General features: G+C 37.2%; 1 protein-coding gene and 2 pseudogenes across 2 annotated transcripts in view; all 3 read left to right on the plus strand.

Annotated features, from left to right (window-relative positions):
- The window catches only part of SMC5 (structural maintenance of chromosomes 5), a 96,078-nt gene that overhangs the window by 49,180 nt on the left and 26,412 nt on the right, over positions 1 to 20,486 (plus strand). For both annotated transcript variants that reach the window (XM_060610088.3, XM_060610089.3), the window contains exons 9-15: positions 1,282 to 1,537; positions 3,668 to 3,822; positions 7,462 to 7,575; positions 10,062 to 10,156; positions 10,781 to 10,913; positions 13,317 to 13,490; positions 13,585 to 13,754. In XM_060610088.3, the coding sequence (XP_060466071.1) occupies positions 1,282 to 1,537; positions 3,668 to 3,822; positions 7,462 to 7,575; positions 10,062 to 10,156; positions 10,781 to 10,913; positions 13,317 to 13,490; positions 13,585 to 13,754 (1,097 nt within the window). The remainder of the gene's footprint in view (positions 1 to 1,281; positions 1,538 to 3,667; positions 3,823 to 7,461; positions 7,576 to 10,061; positions 10,157 to 10,780; positions 10,914 to 13,316; positions 13,491 to 13,584; positions 13,755 to 20,486) is intronic.
- LOC144614084 (circadian locomoter output cycles protein kaput pseudogene) lies at positions 17,270 to 19,131 on the plus strand (annotated as a pseudogene).
- Positions 18,833 to 19,923, plus strand: LOC144614083 (circadian locomoter output cycles protein kaput pseudogene; annotated as a pseudogene).

Here is a 20,486-nt window from a genome sequence, read left to right on the forward strand (position 1 = left end):
TTCTTAATTCTGTACCTGTTAATTCTCATTGCCTTGGACTTCATGGATTTCCAGCCCAACGGTGTGGCTTCTTGTCTCCTTCCTTCTTTTAATCCTATTGGACATTGTGAACTTTAAGGCACAGATATGTCTCTTAATTTTTTCATATATTTCCATCTTCTCCATGTTTGGTATGGAGAGGTGATTTTGGCATATTTCAGTTTGTTATCGTGACAAAGTTAAATTTTTAGAAAGGAAAAAGTTGATACCAACCCAGATGTCCAACAATAGGGAATAGGACAAAATATCCATAGATATTATATCCAATGAACATTACACAGAAACCAAAATTTTGTTTTACCAAGGACATGGGAGAAATGAGAAACTGTTCTCAATACATATTTAGTGGTGTCATTTAATAAAACGTATGTTCTATAGAAAGATTTAAATAAGTAGGTATTAAAATGGAAGTGTTTAAGGACATTGAGATTATAGATGATTTTTATTAAGTTTCTGTTTTCTATATTTTCTATAATGAATATGTTCCTACTTTTATAATGGGGAGGAGGTAAGGGAGTAAATATGACTTGGAAGGAAAGCAAGCTAACAAATTATGTGATATGTTAACCTTAATTACTATAATATGAAATTCTGTTTCTGTAAAAAAACAATAGGTTGTATACATGTACGTGTGTGTGTCTTAAAAATCTTAGCTCTAGGTAGGCTTTATATGGTTTTGATAAAAATCTAGCAGATATGATTTTTTGTTTTTGTTTTTTAATAATTTACCCTGAATATAAGTCAGCAAATCTAAACATGTAGATTGACAATTAAAATCTCAAAATATTAATTTCAAGTAATAGTAGTAAATAATTTTGTTGAAAGACAATAGTTAATTTCAATTTAAAATTAAGGGTTACATAATCATAATCATTTGTATTCCTGCTTAATTGAAAGTCTGTCATATACCATATAAATGCTGTTTTAATTTCAGTCTTCTGGTGTGTAGTATGCATTGACTTTCTGTCTGTATTTAGAAATCTGCTCATTGGCTTTATAAATATTTTGTTCATTGAGCACATATTTAATGAGTGCTGACTGTAAGCTAAGCTTTGCTCTAGGTACGTAGGATATATTAGTGAACAAATGAAGATAACCCAGGTGGTCTGGTAGGAATAACAGCCCACAACACAATACCTTTTAGTGAAGAAAACACCTGTGTACTTAGATAGTTTGCATTTTAAAGACTGTATTACTATAAAAGTCTTGTAAAGCAGTACTAACCTACTTTTGTTTTATTAGATTGAGGAACTGCAGCAGGCTTTAACAGTAAAACAGAATGAAGAACACGATCGCCAGAGGAGGATAAGTAACACTCGGAAGATGATCGAAGATTTGCAAAATGAACTGAAGACCGCAGAAAACTGTGAGAATCTTCAGCCCCAAATTGATGCCATCACAAATGATTTGAGACGAATTCAAGATGAAAAGGCATTATGTGAAGGCGAGGTGATCGATAAGCGAGGAGAGAAGGAAACCCTAGAGAAGGAGAAAAAGAGTAAGTTTTATTAAACTTAGTGTGAAGAGATGTTTATAAAATGGAGATCTGTTTCTGTTGATGGACTTTCTTCTTCCCCTGGAACCAGGTCTTTACCTGCTCAAATCCCTTTGTTGAGGAATCTCCCCTTGGGTTTTCCAAATTGATGCCTTAATTACCTAGATGTATTATATACCGTGCTTTGCCACTGGCTAACCACTGTCTTATGTCAGATAATGGTGGTTGATTTAATTCTCCAAAAATGCTTTCCTTTATTTTCTTCACAAAGTCCTCCACCATTGTTTATCAGATCAGATTTAAGCTCTTCATTCTAGTCTTCATAACCTTCCATTAACTTTGCCCCTTCAAACCTGTCCCAAATCATCTTTGCTTTTCTTTCCTGTAGACCATGAAAATAGATTTATAACATGAGTCACATAAAACAGGTCTTAAATTCTATCTGCTCAGTGTATACAACTAAGATCAGTAAAAAAGAACAAAAACCCCTAACTTGGTCTGTTTATCAAAGTACGAGATGTGTGTGGTTAAAAAAAAAAAAAAAAAGAAAAACTAGAACAAAAGTGTGGCCCAACCTCTTTCAAACCTCCAGACCTGCTCTCAGGACAAAGCATGTTTAACTACCTCGGCAGTGTTTTCTAATAGACCTTCATTTATATTTTTATCATGTTCTTGTTTTGCCCTGGCTAGATGAATCAACTTTAGACATTATCTTTTGATGTTTTGTACTTTGGATTTAGATTCCTGGTCATAACATCTCCTGTCCCTATTGTAATTCCTTAAGTGGCATTATTGTATTAATACTAATTACTAATCTTTAACATTGATTATCGGTTAACTATAGTATCTTTAAATCTTTTGTCATTTAACAGTTGTCAGTATTGCTTGAGTGTATACTTTGTCAGCTAAAAATACCGATACTTTCATCCTGTTTACTTTTCACCCTTCTGACACTCTTAAGTTCTCTAATTTGGTCTCTTGAAATTTCTTTCAAGGCTGAAAACATTTTATTGAGCACCATATCAAGTTTTATGGGCTCTGTTTATGGGTTAATTCTAAAAGCTAGAAATATCAAGTATTACTTGTTACTACAACAGTGAAACTTATTCACAGAAGAGCCAGGTAGTACATTTTGATCTGATTTCCTTTTATTGATATTTTTTATTTTATTATTTTTTTAAATGTTTATTTTTGAGAGGGAGTGCAAGCAGGGGAGGATCAGAGAGAGAGGGAGACAGAGGATCTGAAGCAGGCTATGTATGCACAGTTATGCGCTAACAGCAGAGAGACCAATGTGGGGCTTGAATTCGTGATCCACAAGACCATGACCTGAGCTAAAGTCTTATGTTTAACTGACTGAGGCACCCAGGCACCCTGATAGCTTTTTTAAAGGTTTTAGTTTTCCTTCAAAAACAAAAACAAAAACAGAAAAACATTTGCTGTAGCGTTTCCTTAAAAAACAATTGAGGTGCCTGGCTAGCTTAGAGCAAGTGACTCTTGATCTCAGGGTTGTGAGTTCAAGCTCCATGTTGGGTGTGCCGCCTACTTAAAAAACAAAAACAATTAGGCATTCTTGTGAGTTCTGGAGCCCCCATCCCCCTCCTTCCACCTAAATGGATTGTTTTCAAAGCCTCCCATGTGTCTGCCATCTGGGATTTGTCACAGATCCTTGTCTGTATTGGATAAAACTATTCCGTGTCTTTTTCTTGCATTGTTCCATTATACATCTTTGGGTAACCTTGTAAGAAGAGATATTTGGAATTTAATTACAGATATCTGGGATTTAATGACAACACCTTCATTTCATGGTCCCCTTTTAACCTGGTTTTGTTGTATATATGACTCTAGGTTGAAAATAATTTTTCTCTCCGAAGTTTGAAGGCCTATTGCAATCACCTCATGTTAGGAAATATAGCGATTTCTTAATCTTCTTTATGTGGCCTATTTGTTTTTGATAGCTTAAAGATCATTTTTTTATCCCAAGTGTTTGGAAATTTGATAATAATTTCTCCAGGGTTTTGCTTTCTCACTGTGTTGGGTACTTGCTGAGTGGTGCTAACTTTGAGATCTAAGATACCCTTTTGTATTATTTAATGCAGGTTTTCAAAGATATACTTTGTTTTCCTTTTTTAGGCGTGGGTGATAATATTGTACGATTTGACAATCTTATGAATCAAAAGGAAGATAAGCTGAGACAGAGATACCGTGACACATATGATGCTGTTTTATGGCTAAGAAATAACCGGGACAAATTTAAGCAAAGGGTCTGTGAACCTATAATGCTCACGGTAAGAAATTTTGTTTGTCTTGGTAGCATCTGTTTTATTATTGCAATCGTTATAGATTTTTGTTGTTTTAAGAATTCTTAGTTTTATTAACAACATGCTTTTCTATTATCAGACTTGTGGCAGTTGGTAGGCTGTTGAATCCATACCTGAGTTTTCTAAAGGGCCCTTGACCAACAATAGGAAAAGTAGGAAACTTAGCTTATTGACCAGGAATCACTTATAAAATTAGTTTGGTTAGCTAGTTCCTTCTGGCTGTTGTTGTTCTTAGGTTAGATAGCAGGCAATAGATTAAATGCTACCAAAGGGCTGGAAACTATTGTAAATAACTATGTTGATATGGGGGAACTGATAGAAGACAGAAGAGAGAGAGAATTACCTACAAATATTAGCATTCTGAGAATTCTGAGAATGAAATCAGCATAAACCTTTGATAGCTCTTTTTGATGATCATGGGTCATTAAGAAGAAGGTAAGCTATATTTAGCAAATCATTTAATGAAGTGTGGCTTCATTGGAATTTAGATGGAATGGCTAGGACAATTTCCATCTAAAATATTTAAAATAATAATTTTGGCCGTGGAAAGGGAAAAGAAAGTAAACACCACAGTCTTTGGTAGTGATATATTAGGTATAATATGAACGTAAAACTTACACCAAAATGACTTAAGGATTGTTTTTGCTGGGTAATTTTTTTTTTTTTTTTTTAACTTTAGAAAAGAATGCACTATAGATCCTTGCAGGATTCATGAAAACTTCTATTTTCTGTAATTCGTGTTTGTGTTATCCTTTATTTAAAATCATTTCATGTAGTTTTTTATATCTTAGATTATGTTAGCAAAATTAATATGCATAATACTGTATTCTCTTCTTGCTCAGGTATGTATTATTAGAGTATTTTTGCCAGATCAAGAAGGGAATATCTATTTTGGATGCAGACATTATTGTTTTGATTAATCTGGTAAGGACTGAAAGAAAATATAAGAAAATATTTTGATCCTTAATAAATTATAATGCAAATAATTGTCAACAGATTTTCGTTAAAATGTCAACCTCAAAATTATAATTCACAACGTTAGTAAATTTGCCATCCTTCTATCATTTCATCTCCTATCAGTAGCCTGTCACCAAGAGGGATTACTAGCAGGCATATATTTACATTACAAATTACATTCGAATCTTTGCGATGAAAAGATCTACCCTTCTTTTTTTTATCCTTTCTGAAATAACCCTTCACCTTTCCTACCACCTTCTTCCAACTGTGTTGCTCCCCTAGCCCCATCTCGATACACACACTTACCTAACCCTCCAATATCTAGTTGAAATGTCATCAAGGTAGGCAAGTTAACAATATATCAACTTAAAATTTTAGTCCTATAAGTTGTCAACTAGCAGTCCATTTCCAGGAGTTATTTCTGACCATTCCAATCTACGATGGGAGAAGTGTGCAAAGATTTGTTTATAGTTCTGTTCCTCACAGCAGTGTTTATAATACTGTAATGGTGGTGGGACAGAGAATGAAATTCCCAAAGCTGTTGTTTGGTCATGCAAATTACTGTACATCAATTGAATGGAATACTATGCAGCCATTAAAAATGTCGTTCTAGGTCTCTTGATATAAAAGGACATTTATGACTTATTAATGAATTATAAAGCAGGTTATAAGATAGGATGTATAGAAAGATTTTATTTTTTTAATGTTTACTTGTTTTTGAGAGAGAGAGAAAGACAGAGCTTGAACTGGGGAGGGGCAGAGAGAGAGAGGGAGGAGACATAGAATCTGAAGCACGCTCCAGCTTCTGAGCTGTCAGTACAGAGCCCAATGAGGGGCTCAAGCCCACCAGCCCCGAGATCATGACCTGAGCTGAAGTCAGATACTTAGCTGACTGAGCCACGCAGGCACCCTGAAAAAGAGTGCATTTTAAAGAGCTGAAACACAAGTCTGCCATCAGCCACCACATCACCTTGGAGTGCTGTGCCTCCTCTGTCTACCTCTCTGTGTCTTTACTATGTCGCAAAGACGTGGCCTTGAAGAACTTAGCCAGGTATCTTCTTTACCAAAGAAGCTAGTGACAACATGATGAAATCTTCCTTCAGGATGTCATGAGGCCAGAATGAGTGCAATGCAGTTTGCATTCTACCTGGGGAGAAACGTGTGATTTAGTCACTCCTGGAAGTGCCCCAACTGGGCAGGGATAGAAATAACCCCCCACCTGTGTGACTTAATTTTGATACTCACTGTCTCAATGAACAAGTGAAATTCTTCAAAGAAATCAATGACCATGTAACCAACTCACACAAGACGGAGGCCCAAAGATGTGACATCTGTTACAGGAGAGAGTGATAAGGAGAGCTGAGTCTTAGGCTGGCTTATCCACAACTATTTTAAAAAGGTGACTTCCAGCAGTCATATTGGGGTTACTTTAACACTTTCTAAAAGTTATAGCTAACGCCCACTTAAATTTTCTTTCATTTATACCATTCCTTCTAATGAAGTAATTTGGTACCAAAAAATATTGTGAAACAGTAAACACTAACTTGGTATAGTGTCTATGTCCTGGTGATGGTATTAATTTTTTTGTTCGTCTATCAGTTTTCCCATTCTTATGCTAATTGATATTTTATAATTTAAAATACTAATATTTGCCAACATTTACATGATAAGCATTGCACTAAATTTTTTATTCTGTCTTAATCCTTCTATTCCTGAGATACAGACTATTTTGCTATACCCATTTTGGTAAAAAACTAAAATTTTCAGAAATTTAAGTTGTACCTGATTTGAAGCAACATCTCTCTGACCCCAGAGACTTAGCTCTTAACTAGTATGCTATATTTTATATATAGTACATATACTTTTTCTTTCATAAATCTTTATTTTTTCAAGTACACTGATTTCCATCTGCTGAAGGTAATCTATCCCAGCTCCCAAAATTCCGTAGATAGCACTTTTTATGCATCTCTGTTATAGAGCTTTATCTTGTGTTCTGCTTTTCAACATACTTACCATCTGCAAAAAATAATAGCGTAGTCTTTTTGAAACAATCTGTTTTCTTGACCAATCTTAGTATTTTCCATAGCATTGAGTGTCACATGCAGAAGTGCCTGATTTGTTAATATTTTAAAAATAAATCTTAAAGTTTCTGTTCTGGTGGTACAAGCCTAGGATTTCTCTTGCAAACACTGTTAAAATTCATTCAGAGCAAGTTTTTTTTTTTTCATTGTGTTTTTGAACTGATTGGTTATTGCCGTGTATAGTATGAATTCCTCTTGAAGATTAAGAAGAAAAATACTAAAAGTGTGGGGATAGAGGAGAAATGTTTATACTCTTAGATTACAATCTAAGCCTATTTCAGAGGTTTTTAATGAGTAGACTAGAAAGGAACTTCATTATTTCTTGAATAGTATCAAATTGATAAGCTTCAGGTACTCATTCGAGTGTTGGCTTTTGTTTTACTATGTATTGAATGTTTCTGGGTACTAACTTATAGAGGTGTTGAAATGTTGTCTCAGTACAAAGTGTTTTTCATTTTTTTCCCTGAAGTATTTAATCTGATTAAATACATCTAAGTAAAACTAATGTTCTTGCAATCAGTTTGGATTTCATGAAAATCAACTTATATTTTCTTTTCATTTTGTTTAGATCAATATGAAAGATAATAAAAATGCCAAATATATTGAAAATCATATTTCATCAAATGACTTAAGAGCTTTTGTATTTGAAAGTCAAGAAGATATGGAGGTTTTCCTCAAAGAGGCAAGTAACCATCATAATACTTTGATTCATCTGGTGCTTACCCTCTAGTGCTTACGTTTTTAAATTCAAACTACAACAAAAATAGTGACTAATACCAGCAGTAACTCTTGTGTAAAATCATTCAATTTTGTTAATTTCTTTTTTAATCTGTGTCATTACTGGGGAATGAATTTGTTTTGCAAGAGAAAAAACAGCCCATAATTCCACCTGAAACGTGTTTTGAAGTTATTTGGAATTCATAAAAATAATTGTGTCACACTCTTTTAAGAGAAAAAAATGTAATGAAGGGCCTTTGGCCTTAGAAATTCTTTTTGGAAATGTATTGGAATGAACTCGGTTTTTCTTTGGCGGGGAGCGTGGGAATCAATATGTTGTTGCTTTCAATAAAACCTCTTCAAAAAGAATGAGAATTCTGTATCTGGCTACAGAAACACCACTGAGAATCTAAGGCACTAAAAGGCAATGTGGATGACTTAGTAGTTAGAAGCATAGACCTACATACAGGTAGGTTGCCAAGATTTGAATTCTGGCTTTGCTACTAAATTGGTCAAGTTTCCTGTATGTTTTATGCCATAATTTCCTCATCTGTAAAATGCAGATCCATTATCTACAAGATGGTTGTGAGGATTAATTCTATTAATAAATGGAAAAGTATTTAGAACAGTGCTTGCAAATATTTTTATTATATATGGGTATCTGTAAGTAATTTTTTTAGTGTTTATTTTTGAAAGAGAGAGAGAGTGCAAGCAGGGGAGGGGTAGAAAGACGGGGAGACAGAGAATCTGAAGCAGGCTCCAGGCTCCCAACTGTCAGCATAGAGCCTGACATGGGGCTCGAACTCGCAAGATGTGAAATGACCTGAGCCGAAGTCAGATGCTTAACTGCCTGAGCCACCCGTGTTATGGTTCTCTATAAAACATATATTGTTAGCTGTTATTTGCTATGGTAAGATTTCTTTCCTTTTACATACACCTTCTGCTTCTTTTAAAAGCCCTAAAGATTATGTTTAGATTTTGTTTTGGTTAAACTTTCGCTACAAGTGTGAGCGAGGACAGGATCCTGAATCAGCTGCAGTGGTCCTCTATTTGTGTGGTACACTAGTGATTGGAAAGAATCCCTTACTTTCTTTGGCTTTTATCGAAGTGCCCTCCTGGTTTGGGAGTTGGCAGGGAATGGGAATATATGGTAACTGGATGAGAAGTCGCATGTATCAAATTATAGAATGGACTCCCAGAAGTTAGACATTTGTGTAGTTTAGAATTCTTTAAGCTTAACCAGTGAGTTTTTGGTCCAGTGTGAGAAGTAGGGCATTTGGATTACAAGTGGAGGACACACTGCAAAGGGCATTCCGTCGGGTGTAATTAGATGCTTTCTGTTGGAAATGACCAGCTTAGCCTACACTGAATACCTTTTTTGAGTCAAAAACTCAATGCTTCGTCTGTGCTAAGGATTTGAATCTCATATCGATAATGTAACGTGGGTTCCTAAAACTTTGACCTGTATTTTTGTGTGTGTGCTGTGATAATTAACTTTCCATAACTTCTCCTCAACAGGACCAGAACTCCCTCATACATGTATGACTTTGTATTTTAAATTGTGAAATGTATTTAACTGCCTCCTGTACTCATATCTACTAGAGTACCATTTCCAATACTGTGTATAAGTATTATGTCTGCTATACATCTATCATAGACACCCTTTATCAGGTTAAGGAAGTTTCCTTCTATTTCTAGTTTGCTGAGAATTTTTTATCATATTTTTCTGTATCTGCTGGGATGGTCATAGGGCTTTTGTACTTTAGTCCATTGATATAATTAGATTGAGTTTTGAATGTTACATCTAGAATTTCTGGGATAAACTCTACTTGGTCAGGTGTACTATTCTTACATTAATGGATTCGGTGTACTAATATTTTGTAGAGGCTTTTTGCATATGTATTCATGAGGGATATTGTTTTTGTCAGGTGTTGGTGTCAGGATTATGCTGGAATCATAAAAAGGATTTGGGAAATGCCTGTTCCATTCTTCCTGTGTCTGAATGAGTTTTAGTATTACTGCTTATCTGTTAGAGCATATCTCTTTCACTATTTTCACTGATAAACTCTTTGTTTAAAAACATGGAAGTGTAATAATCACTTTCACACTAAAAAATTCTTGTAAGTACCATTAAAGGGGCACCTGAGTGGCTCGGTCAGTTAAGCCTCTGACTCTTGGTTTCTGCTCAGGTCATGATCTTGCGGTTCATGAGTTCAAGCCCTGTATCAGGCTCTGCACTGACAGTGCAGAGCCTGCTTAGGATTCTCTCTCTCTCTGCCCTTCCCATGCTCACTCTCTTAAAATAAATAAACTTAAAAAAAAAAAAATAATAAGTACCATTAAATATCCAGCTTCTGATCATCCCATGGATGCCAGGAGGAATGTAACTTAAAAAATCATTTTGATTGATAGTATATGGTAATTAAAATATTTTCTTTTCCTTATATTCAGATTCGTGACAATAAAAAATTAAGAGTAAATGCTGTTATTGCTCCCAAGAGTTCATATGCAGATAAAGCCCCTTCAAGATCTCTGAATGACCTCAAGTAAGTCTTAAAAATATTATTAGAACTAACCTGTTACTTTGAATATTGAATAACCATGTTCAGCTCTTATATATATTTTAATTATCTCTCACATAAATATGGATGTTATAGGCTGTATTATTCCTTTTTAGGATCTCTACTTAAGTCTAAAATAAGGAAATATCTAAGAACAGACAAACCATGGAATACTTACTATATGATGGTGATGTTTCAAATCAGTGCAATAATATTGGACTGTTTACTAAAAGATCCTAAAATAGTTGGTTAGGTATTGGGAAAATAAAACAGATCATCACTTCATAACGCAGAAATAATTCCAGAAGGACTAAATGGAAAATTTGCAATTATAGAACAGCTATAAGTAATTAACTCTGGATGTAAGTAGACATTCTAAATGTAAACACAATGGAAGAAACAAAAAAGATTAAAATAGTTTGTAATCATGAATATATTAATAAACTTTTCTGACAAGTCTTAATCACTTAAGTGATTTTAAAAGACACCAAGAAAAACTTTTTCTGTACTATCATTAAATTACATTTTGTTTATTTGCCACTTGTCGACTGTCAGATTTCTGTAAATGATTTTTAAGAAGAAAAATCTAAGAAGTGCTTTTCGTTTCAGACAGTATGGGTTTTTCTCTTACTTGCGAGAGTTATTTGATGCACCTGATCCCGTCATGAGCTTTCTTTGCTGCCATTATCATATTCATGAAGTTCCTGTAGGAACTGAAAGGACCAGAGAAAAAATTGAACGGGTAAGGAAGTACTGAATCAGTACCCAAACCTTGTTTTGTTCAAACTTCTTGGGGCACCTGGGTGGCTCAGTCGGTTAAGCGTCCGACTTGGGCTCAGGTCACGATCTTGCTGTTCGTGAGTTTGAGCCCCGTGTTGGGCTCTGTGCTGACAGCTCGGAGCCTGGAGCCTGCTTCCGATTCTCTGTCTCCCTCGCTCTCTGCCCCTCCCCCATGTGTGCATGCTCTCACGGGCTCTCTTTCTCTCTCAAAAATAAATATTAAAAAAAAAATTAAAAAAAAAAAACTTCTTAGCATATTCAAGAAGTAGGTCATTCTGTTGTTTTTAACCACACAGAAATTCTTTGTATTTACATTTTTAATACAACACAAAACATTTTTAATAAAACAGAAAACTGTTGACTAATACTTCATGACAGATGTGATGTGGAGGCCCCTAGAGTAAATACTCTAGATCTGTATTTATTGAAGAAAGCTGAGGCCTGTAAAGAGACACCTGTCACTCTTACCTCATTTTTTTCCCTGCTTGACAAACCTATGTTGAGACATTATATTAATGGTTTTGTCATTTAAGTTCTTGTATTCTAGATTATTTTTCAGATAAATTACACTTTAGGATGATAGGCTGGGATAGAGAACTGTTTCAGTAAGCCCTTTCTTTCTTTTAGCTGCTGCTTAAGATTATTTCATATATGAGGGTCGCCTGGGTGGCTCAGTCAGTTAAGCATCTGACTCCTGATTTTGGCTCAGGTCATGAGCTCACGGTTTGTGAGTTCAAGTTCCACATTGCCCTCTGCTCTGTCAGTACACAGAACCTGCTTGGGCATCTCTGTCTACTCTCTCTGTGTCCCTCCCCAACTCGTTCTGTCTCTCTCTCACAAAACTAAATAAACTTAAAAAAAATATTATCTTCTATATGAATGACCTCCATTTTAGGATCTCATTTTCCTGGCTAGCATAGCACACAAACTCATAGCTCCCATATTGTGCTAATGCTGCTGGGAGTTCTCTACTCCTCATATAAATCTCCAAGACTCCAAAATACATTCATTGCTTCTGTTACAGACAGAAACAGGAGAGAAATCTCTTCATCCAAAACAGGTTTTTTTCATAACACCAGGTTGCATATTTTTGCTTGTAAGTATCTAGGACCCAGTTAGAGACCTAACTACTATTTGTTACATTGGGTTTATTTAAAAATATGTTTTAAAATTTTAACACTTCATGTACCAGTATCCCTAGGACAATTTATTTGTAATATAGGGACTCTTTGTACTTTACTGACAGCAGATAAGAAATGAAGGCTCATTACCAATGCATTTTGCCAGGGGGCAGGGACACCCCACCAAGCTAATTATAGTAAGTTGCCCGTGTCTTTGGTTAAAAATTACATCCTGGGAAGTATTTGGGGAAATGAATACTAGAACTCTGCATGTGGGTACACCTCTTTTCTATCTTATGAAAACAGGATAAGACCATACATGGAATTTTTCTAATTTCCAGGACTCTCCCCTTTGGTTAAAGGATCTCCTGCCAGCCTTAACTCAGGATGTCCTTTTTGCTGGGAGTGCCCTTCCCTCACCATCTCTATCAATTTAAATTCATTAGAACTAGAGTAGGCTAACTTCTTCTAGGCTTTCCTTTCATTCCAGAGTATTCAGCAGTTTATAGATGCCACGTTATACCTTGTTGAACTAAGTGTGCTTAAGTATGTCTTATTTCTTTACTTAGACTATAAACTTCTGGTTAGAAGCAAGCCACAAGAGTATTGGTGGTGAGGCTGCAGAGATCTGAAAAAACTGTACTACTATTCTTAATATACAGAAATATAGTAACATTTTTGTGTTTAGAACGTGCTTTAGTTTACGAAACTTTTTGTATAAGTTCTTGAGAGACAGGATCTCCAAAAAATGCAAAGAAAAAGTTTGAAGTAAAGTGTTTCCATTTAAGTATTCTTCCAAATATACAGGAATTGAATATGATCATGTGTCTCTGAACAGTAGAACTGAGGGAAGGTGAGAGTAAATGATTTACTTGAGCTCCCCACAGTTTTGTCTCTCGGGCAGCTGGTTCCTTGTATCTCCTCCATAGACCCAGCAAAACTCCAAAAGGACACTTAACATAGGAGAGATTGTAAAGTCAGGTAGAAACGTAGCCACCTTTGCTACAGATGTTTTGGTTTTCTCCCTTCTCTCTTCTTCAGTGTTTTCCATAATAATAATCTGAAGTGTATCAGCCACCTTTTTAGAGATGTACCTGGATAAGTTTTAAAAAAAAAAAAAGAAAAGAAAATATATTTTGATCTTCTAAAATGGACTTGGCCTGTGTTTTCAATGGTTTAATCCTTTTAAAAATATTTAATTACTATTACATGTGCACTAATACTTGTTTGACATTGTTTGACAGGTAATACAAGAAACCCGGTTAAAACAAATGTACACAGCAGAAGAAAAGTACGTAGTGAAAACTTCCTTTTATTCAAACAAAGTTATTTCTAGCAACACATCCCTGAAAGTAGCCCAGTTTCTCACAGTCACCGTGGACCTAGAGCAAAGAAGACACTTAGAAGAACAGCTAAAGGTTGGTTATTTTGAGTACTGTATTAGAAAATATAAACTGGATTTGTAATACTTTAAGTAGATCTGTTTTTAAAATAATTTTGAATATCTCGTAGGAAATTAATAGAAAACTGCAAGCCGTGGAAGCAGGGCTGATTGCCCTGTATGAGAGAAACAAGCATCTAGAACACAAAGACAATGAACTTAGACAGAAGAAGAAGGAGCTTCTTGAAAGGAAAACCAAGAAAAGACAACTGGAGCAAAAAATTAGTTCCAAACTAGGAAGGTACCATTCAGCCCCTTTGGGTAGAGGGGGCGGGCACAAAGCACTGCGAGGCTATTAGGAGTTACATAGGCATACCTCGTTTTATTGCGCTTTGCAGATACTGCATTGTTTTCTTTCGTTTTGTTTACAAATTGAAGGTCTGGCAACCCTGTGTCAAGCAAGTCTGTTGGCACCATTTTTCCAGTAGCTTTTGTTTATGTTGTGCCTCTGTGTCACATTTTGGCGATTCTCACATTATTTCAAACTATTTGATTATGTGTTGTGATCTGTGATCAGTGATTAGGACAATGAAATCTCAGATAACTTAGCATTCTTAAGCAGCAAAGTATTCTTTAATTAAGGTACGTACATTGTTTTTAGATACAACGCTGTGGCCCACTAAATAGACTATAGCATAGTGTAAGCATGACTCTTACACGCATTGGGAAACCACAAAATTCTTTTGACCTGCTTTATTGCAGTGGTCTGGAACCAAATCTGCAATATTTCTGAGGTATGCCTGTACCCTGTAAGGCTGATGCAATTCCCAAAAACACGTTTTATAATAATTTCCCTCAAACTTTAATCCTACTGCCCAAAATAAAATTGTAGGGCAAAGGTTGGTGAATTTTAAGTGCTGTTCTTCTGTCCTTTGATCAACTGTTTTGACCGCTGGACCTCTTCCCATGCTTAAAAGTTATTGAGGACCCTGAGGAAGTTTCACTTATATATCTAGTGATATTTATACCACATTAGTAATTAAAACAGAATGTTTAAAATATTTATGAAAACCACTGTTTTTCAAACAAAATACATTTAGCAAGAAGAGTGGCATTGTTTTACATTTTTATCAACCTCTTTTGATAAAGTTACTTGTTTATTTCATATCTGCTTTTACTTTCAGTCTATTGTGAGAGGTTGATTTGAAGTAGATTGATAGAATTTTCAGATAGTTACCTATATCGTCTTGTTTAATATTGCATCAAAACCTGCCAAGATTGTGGTTTGTTAAAGTTCATTTGCACTGTGGAGTCTGCAATTAGTGAGGTAGATTATTCTTATGTTAAAACTCATTGTATTGTAACTGGATCTTTTACCCAGTGATCTTGTTCCATCATGCATTGGTCATTTATAGGTCTCTCAAATATTGACATTTCATTGTGTAAAGAAAATAATTATGTTAATTTCCTATCCCATCAGAAGGATCTTTAAGAATTGGGAAGCTATCAAGCTTACAGTGGTAGCTGTCAAGCTTACAGTAGATTTTCCAAATTCTACTTTTCACTTGAAAGTTGAATTTTATCATTGGGGGCAAATTTTATCAGTTATTTTTCTTGAAGTGATAGGCTCACTTCATTCACTTTGGGTTGGGAGGAACAGTCTGCCAGATACCTGAGTCTAACCATAGTTTGTCTGTTATTCTTTCAAGAAAAACTGGTATTTCATGAAAAAAGTAGTCTAGCTCCCAACTCAGTCACACAAATGCTTTTCCTTGAGGCCGCCATCATACTTTGGTATACATTAGAAGTACTGTGTACTCTATACTTCATCACGCTATTATAAAGGTGTATGTAGTCAGTTACCATGGGGAGGTGGTTCAAGATGGCAGCATAGGGAGATACTGAATTCCCCCCCCTGCCACAGACACAGCACATCAACTGCTACATATGAAACAGTTTGCTCTGAAAAAGATCAGAAAACTAGCTGAACTGCTCTTCTGTAACAAGGGATGTAAGGTCCACATCAAGGTGGGTAGGAACTACAGAGATAGGGTCTCACTCAAAACCCCGCCCCTAGTGTGGTGACCAATACTCGGGTAGTGTTGTGATCCATATCACAAATATGGAGCTCTTCCCTGAGGAGTTTATGCCTACAGCAGGCACCCCAACCCTTGGGACCTGCACCAGAGAGATGAGTCCCCAAAACATCTGGCTTTGGAAACCAAGGGGGCTTATATCTAGGAGAAAGGTACAGCAGTAGAGAATACAGGTTCTGCTCTTAAAGAGCTCATTCAAAGACTACAGGACCCTGGGCAAAGTAACTGTTTGAAAAGTAGTCAGACCATATGTGAAGGAGATTCATTTGCTAATCTTAAAGTATCCACCCAAGAGGCAGGAGCCTAATGGAAATTCCTCCTGGGACAGAGGCACTGGTGGGCACCATTTTTGCACTCTGCCTGTAATCTGCTGGCACTGGTCGGTGTATGCCATGCCCACATCCCCGCCAGAGCTGGGTGGCCAAGGTTCTGAAATGATCAGAGAGAGTTCTTGGCAAGTTACTATCCCATGGCCCTGCATAGACAGCAATCAGAAACACTCTCCAGTCTTCCTGTGGAAAAGACCCCTTCGTCCTAGAACCACAGCTTCAGGGGCTCCAGGACTACCACACATCTAGAGGCTACAGAATTGTCCTCAGGCAACATGGTCTAGGAGATGTCATCTCTGTCATACAGTGTGTTGGCCTTGCCACAGCCCATCAGTACCTCCGAGAAAGGGCTCCTCTGGAGCCCTCATTTTTGCAGCAGTTTCCGAGGAGACCCCTCCAGATTGTGTGGTGTGTAAGCCAACAGGGTTTATGGTTGTGGTCCCGTAGGACTCTCTCTATATATATTTGCATAGCTTAAAAGCTGCTGCCTGAAGTTCTGGCTTCTATTCTAGCTTCTGTTCAGCCCGAAACTAGGGGCAGACTGAGATCCCATCCTCTGGAACACTCACAGCGCTTGGCAGTCCCTCAGCAACTGGGCTGTATCGAGGATAAATCAGGCTGCTTAGACCACAAAGGTTCATGTGACAACCAAGAGCTAAGCACAGTTGAATGACAGGGTTCATCTCCATGAGGCCAGTTCAAGACTTGTTGAAGCTTGAGAGGGTTGAAGGTTGTTTCATCTGCTGCTTAGAAATCAACACAGGACCAAAAAAGAAAAAAAAAAAAAGAAATCAACACAGGATCAAGCCAAATGAAGAGACGAAAGAGTGTGTTCCAAATGAAAGAACAAGATAAAACACCAGAACAAGAACCATTATGAAATGGTGATAGTTTACCTAAAAAAGAATTCAAAGTAATGGTCCTAAAACAAGAGGAATGAATACAGCAAGAACTTCGCTAAGGAGAAATACAAATAAAGTCCCACACAGACTTCACAATGCTGACGAACACAGTAACTGAAACAAAAAATACACTGGAGGGATTCCAGCAACAGACTAGATGAAGCAGAAGAAAAATCAGTAATGTGGGAGACAAGGTAGTAGAATTCACCCAAAAACAATAGCAAAAAAGAAATAATTTTAAAAAGTAAAAATAGCTTAAGGGACAACATCAAGCAGAGTAACTTTTGCATTATATGAGTCCCAGAAGCATAAAGAGAGAAAAGAGCAGAAAAACATATTTGAAGAAATAAATAACTGAGAAGTTCCCTAACCTCAGGAAGGAATAGACATCCAGATCCAGGAAGCCCAGACAGTTCCACATGAGCACAAGAGGAAATCTCTTCTGCAGAAGAGCATTGATTTTTTTTTTTTTTTTTTAATTGAAAACAAATCACTTTACAGTCAGATGCCAGTGACATTTGACAGTACTGGAAACCTGCATTCCTCAGTAGTGAAGAATTTACACAGTCAATGTTCAAGGCTCTTGGTGTTTCATTTTCAAGCATCCCTGATAGATGGGAGCATATTATTTGTGTCTGAGAGTATGTAACTTCATCACTTTAATGTGTACCATCTGATGTTATGAATCAAAGTATTTTATCTCAGAGAGGGAACGTTCACTGGTTTATAAAATACTCTGTACCCATCTGCTTGAAAGTGATTCATTAATGCCTGAATATTTAAAATCAGTTAGAATTCTCTTTTCATATGCTTTGAGGAACAGTAGACCCAAAGGAGTAATACACTTATGAATATGTGGAATTTATAGGAAATTTCAAATCATTAAACACTTCACCACGGAAGGGTTTTGAAGGAACTATACAAGCTGTCATAGGCCTTATGATGATTGAGATTGTATTGTAGCTACTGTCAGATGAGCTACACCTCAGTTCATCAAGGATGTGTACTGTTGAAGAGCCTAATGAAGAGTTTTAGACATCTAGACGTAGTTTAGAATTCTATTTCTAGGTTACAAGGAATTACCTGTGATAGAGCATTTGCCATTTGAAGTTCTCTGGACATCAGGGTAGGATTACATCATGTGGATGGTCTAGAACATTTGGCAAAAATGTCATGAGCACCTAATGCAGTCTGGGAAAGGCAAGTCATGTGGCTATAGCTCACTGATCAAAGGTCCACAGTGGATTTGGCTTCACAGTCATCATATCGGTTATCATCAGTGAAATTCAAGGCCAGAGTTTGTTGTTGGTAGTCACACCATAGTAAATTAACTCAGTAGGTGGGACTGGAAGATGAGTACTTGGCATTGAAGAGTCTCTTTCTGAGACAACTGCTGACAAAGGCCAAGATTCTGGGTCTGATAATCCTATAGACCCAGTCTCAACGAAGTATTGGAAAGGTGTGATCATAGCCCAGCCCCTTCTGCTTCCTTCCAGAGTTCAAGAAAATTATCTCACGCAGCAGTCTCAGACCATTCCTCAACACCAACCAAGACCCAGCAGATAGTTGCACTCCTCCCAGACAGTATGTACTAGCTCCTAAAAAGATGACACAAAGGAGGTGATTGTTTAGTCCATAAATTCCCCATCTGTTGTTCAGTCATTAATACAGCTTGATGTCTTAAGCTGCACCTGTACCAGTTCCTTAAAACATGTCTCAGTGTCAATTTTTAGCTCAGTTATGAGCCATGCAGCATCTAGAGAGACCAATCAGAGCAACAGACTTGGATGATAGAGGCAAATATTCATCAGCCAGAAGAAGATATAAGAAAAGAAAAATTCAAGAACAGCTTCAAATGGTCCATGGTTAAGGGCTGAAGATTTTTTTTTTTTTTTTAATTTTTAATTTTAGAGAGTGAGCAGGGGAGAGGTATAAGGGAGAGAGAGAATCTTAAGCAGGCTTCACATTAAGTGCAGAGCCCGAGGCGGGGGTCAGTCCCACAACACTGGGACCACGACCTGAGCCAAAATCAAGAGCGGAACACTCGACCAAATGAGCCACACAGGCGCCCCAAGGGCTGCAGTTTTTTTTTTTGTTTGTTTTAAAGTGATCAGCCCCTGGGTTGAATATTGATTCTGTTCAGCTTTCTTCTGAATTCATCTAACATCTTGCAACTTGTATCTATAAATATTAATGACCAGGTTGTTTAACCAAAATCAAAGTGGAATGAATATTGGACACATTGGCTCCACTCTGCATAGGACACGACAGCAGCCTTTAAAAAGTACATCGTCAGAGTCAACAGAATATACTGAGCTGGCACAGACCGTAAACACCTCTTTCCAGTCACAGCACTCTTACAGCCCCACTGTATGGACACTATTATGATTTCGTAGCTAGAAGCATGGTCCCCATTCCACCTAGTATGCCACAAAACCGTACCCAGAGTGCTGCAGTAACTGCATTCACTCAGGACAGACAAGATTTTCTCAAGGTCAGCAGTTTGTGATTAGAGATTAAATTACTAACTGCTCCTGTAGCTTATGGGGCCATCTTGGTACCTAGCACTATGCTTACGGGTCAGGTGGTGACTGCCTGCCCTACTTTGGCTACACAGCAGCAGCCGCAGCCACAGACTTTGTCAGTCATGCAGCACAGTTCCCAGGAATCTCCGGCTCAGCTCACCCAACTACTGCAGCAGTTTTTACAGACTTGAAGGATCCTCAGGGAGCATCCTTGAAATCAGCATATCCTCTCTGCTGCTTTTCCACTACAACAGAGCACTTTCCCCACGATCACATTACCAGCAATACCAGTCTCAGCAACAGCAATATCTGAGTCGGCACAGGACTGACAGTTTGACCTGTTCTTCTAAGGTTCACCCACGGTAGCACATATGCCTCTTCTGACCTCCAGGAAGGAGGGGATTGGCCATCAAGAGTTGCTCAGATGGTCTGAAGCTAGGAGAAGTCCTGGCAGCTTCATAAGAAGCAGTGTTGAATGTTCTAGTTCCTGGAATTAGTTAGCAGGGAAAATGCTGCCTATTGCTCCAAATACACATTAAATACCAGCCAACAGGAGATGATCTTGGGGCCATAGCCAATTCTGACAGTGTTCTACTTGCCCATCTATTTTTCGATGGAGAAAAGCTCAGCTGTGAAACATGATCTTCAGTCATCAGAAAGGCACCAACAATATTAGTAATTTAGTGGTTCTGTGCCTGTTTTCAGGTGTTAGAGGACACATCACTGTCATGTTTGGTTTGCTTACAATAATGCCATGAAGGTAGTCTAGTAGACTCAGTAGGCCCTTTCTCTCTCCCTCTCCTTTTCCAGATAAGGATAGAACAGTAATTAGTGTCAGAAATTATAGTAAGGACTGTATATGACAAGTGTATAGCTAACCTCATATTCAACAGTGAAAAGCTAAAGTCTTTTCCTTTAATATCAGGATCAAGGCCAGGAGGCCCACTCTGTGCACTTTTATTCAGCATAGTATTAGAAGTGCTCGGGGCACCTGGGTAACTCAGTCGGTTAAGCATCAGACTCTTGATTTTAGCTCAGGTCATGATCTCACGGTTGTGAGATTGAGCCCCACGTTGGGCACTGCGTTGAATGTGGAGCCTGCTTGAGATTCTCTGCCTCTCTTCCCCTCCTGTGCTCTCTAAAAAAAAAAAAAAAATCTGTCCCTCTGCTTGAAAAAAAGC

This window comes from Panthera onca, chromosome D4, assembly GCF_046562875.1.
Source record: "Panthera onca isolate mPanOnc1 chromosome D4, mPanOnc1 haplotype 2, whole genome shotgun sequence".
Lineage (NCBI taxonomy): Eukaryota > Metazoa > Chordata > Mammalia > Carnivora > Felidae > Panthera > Panthera onca.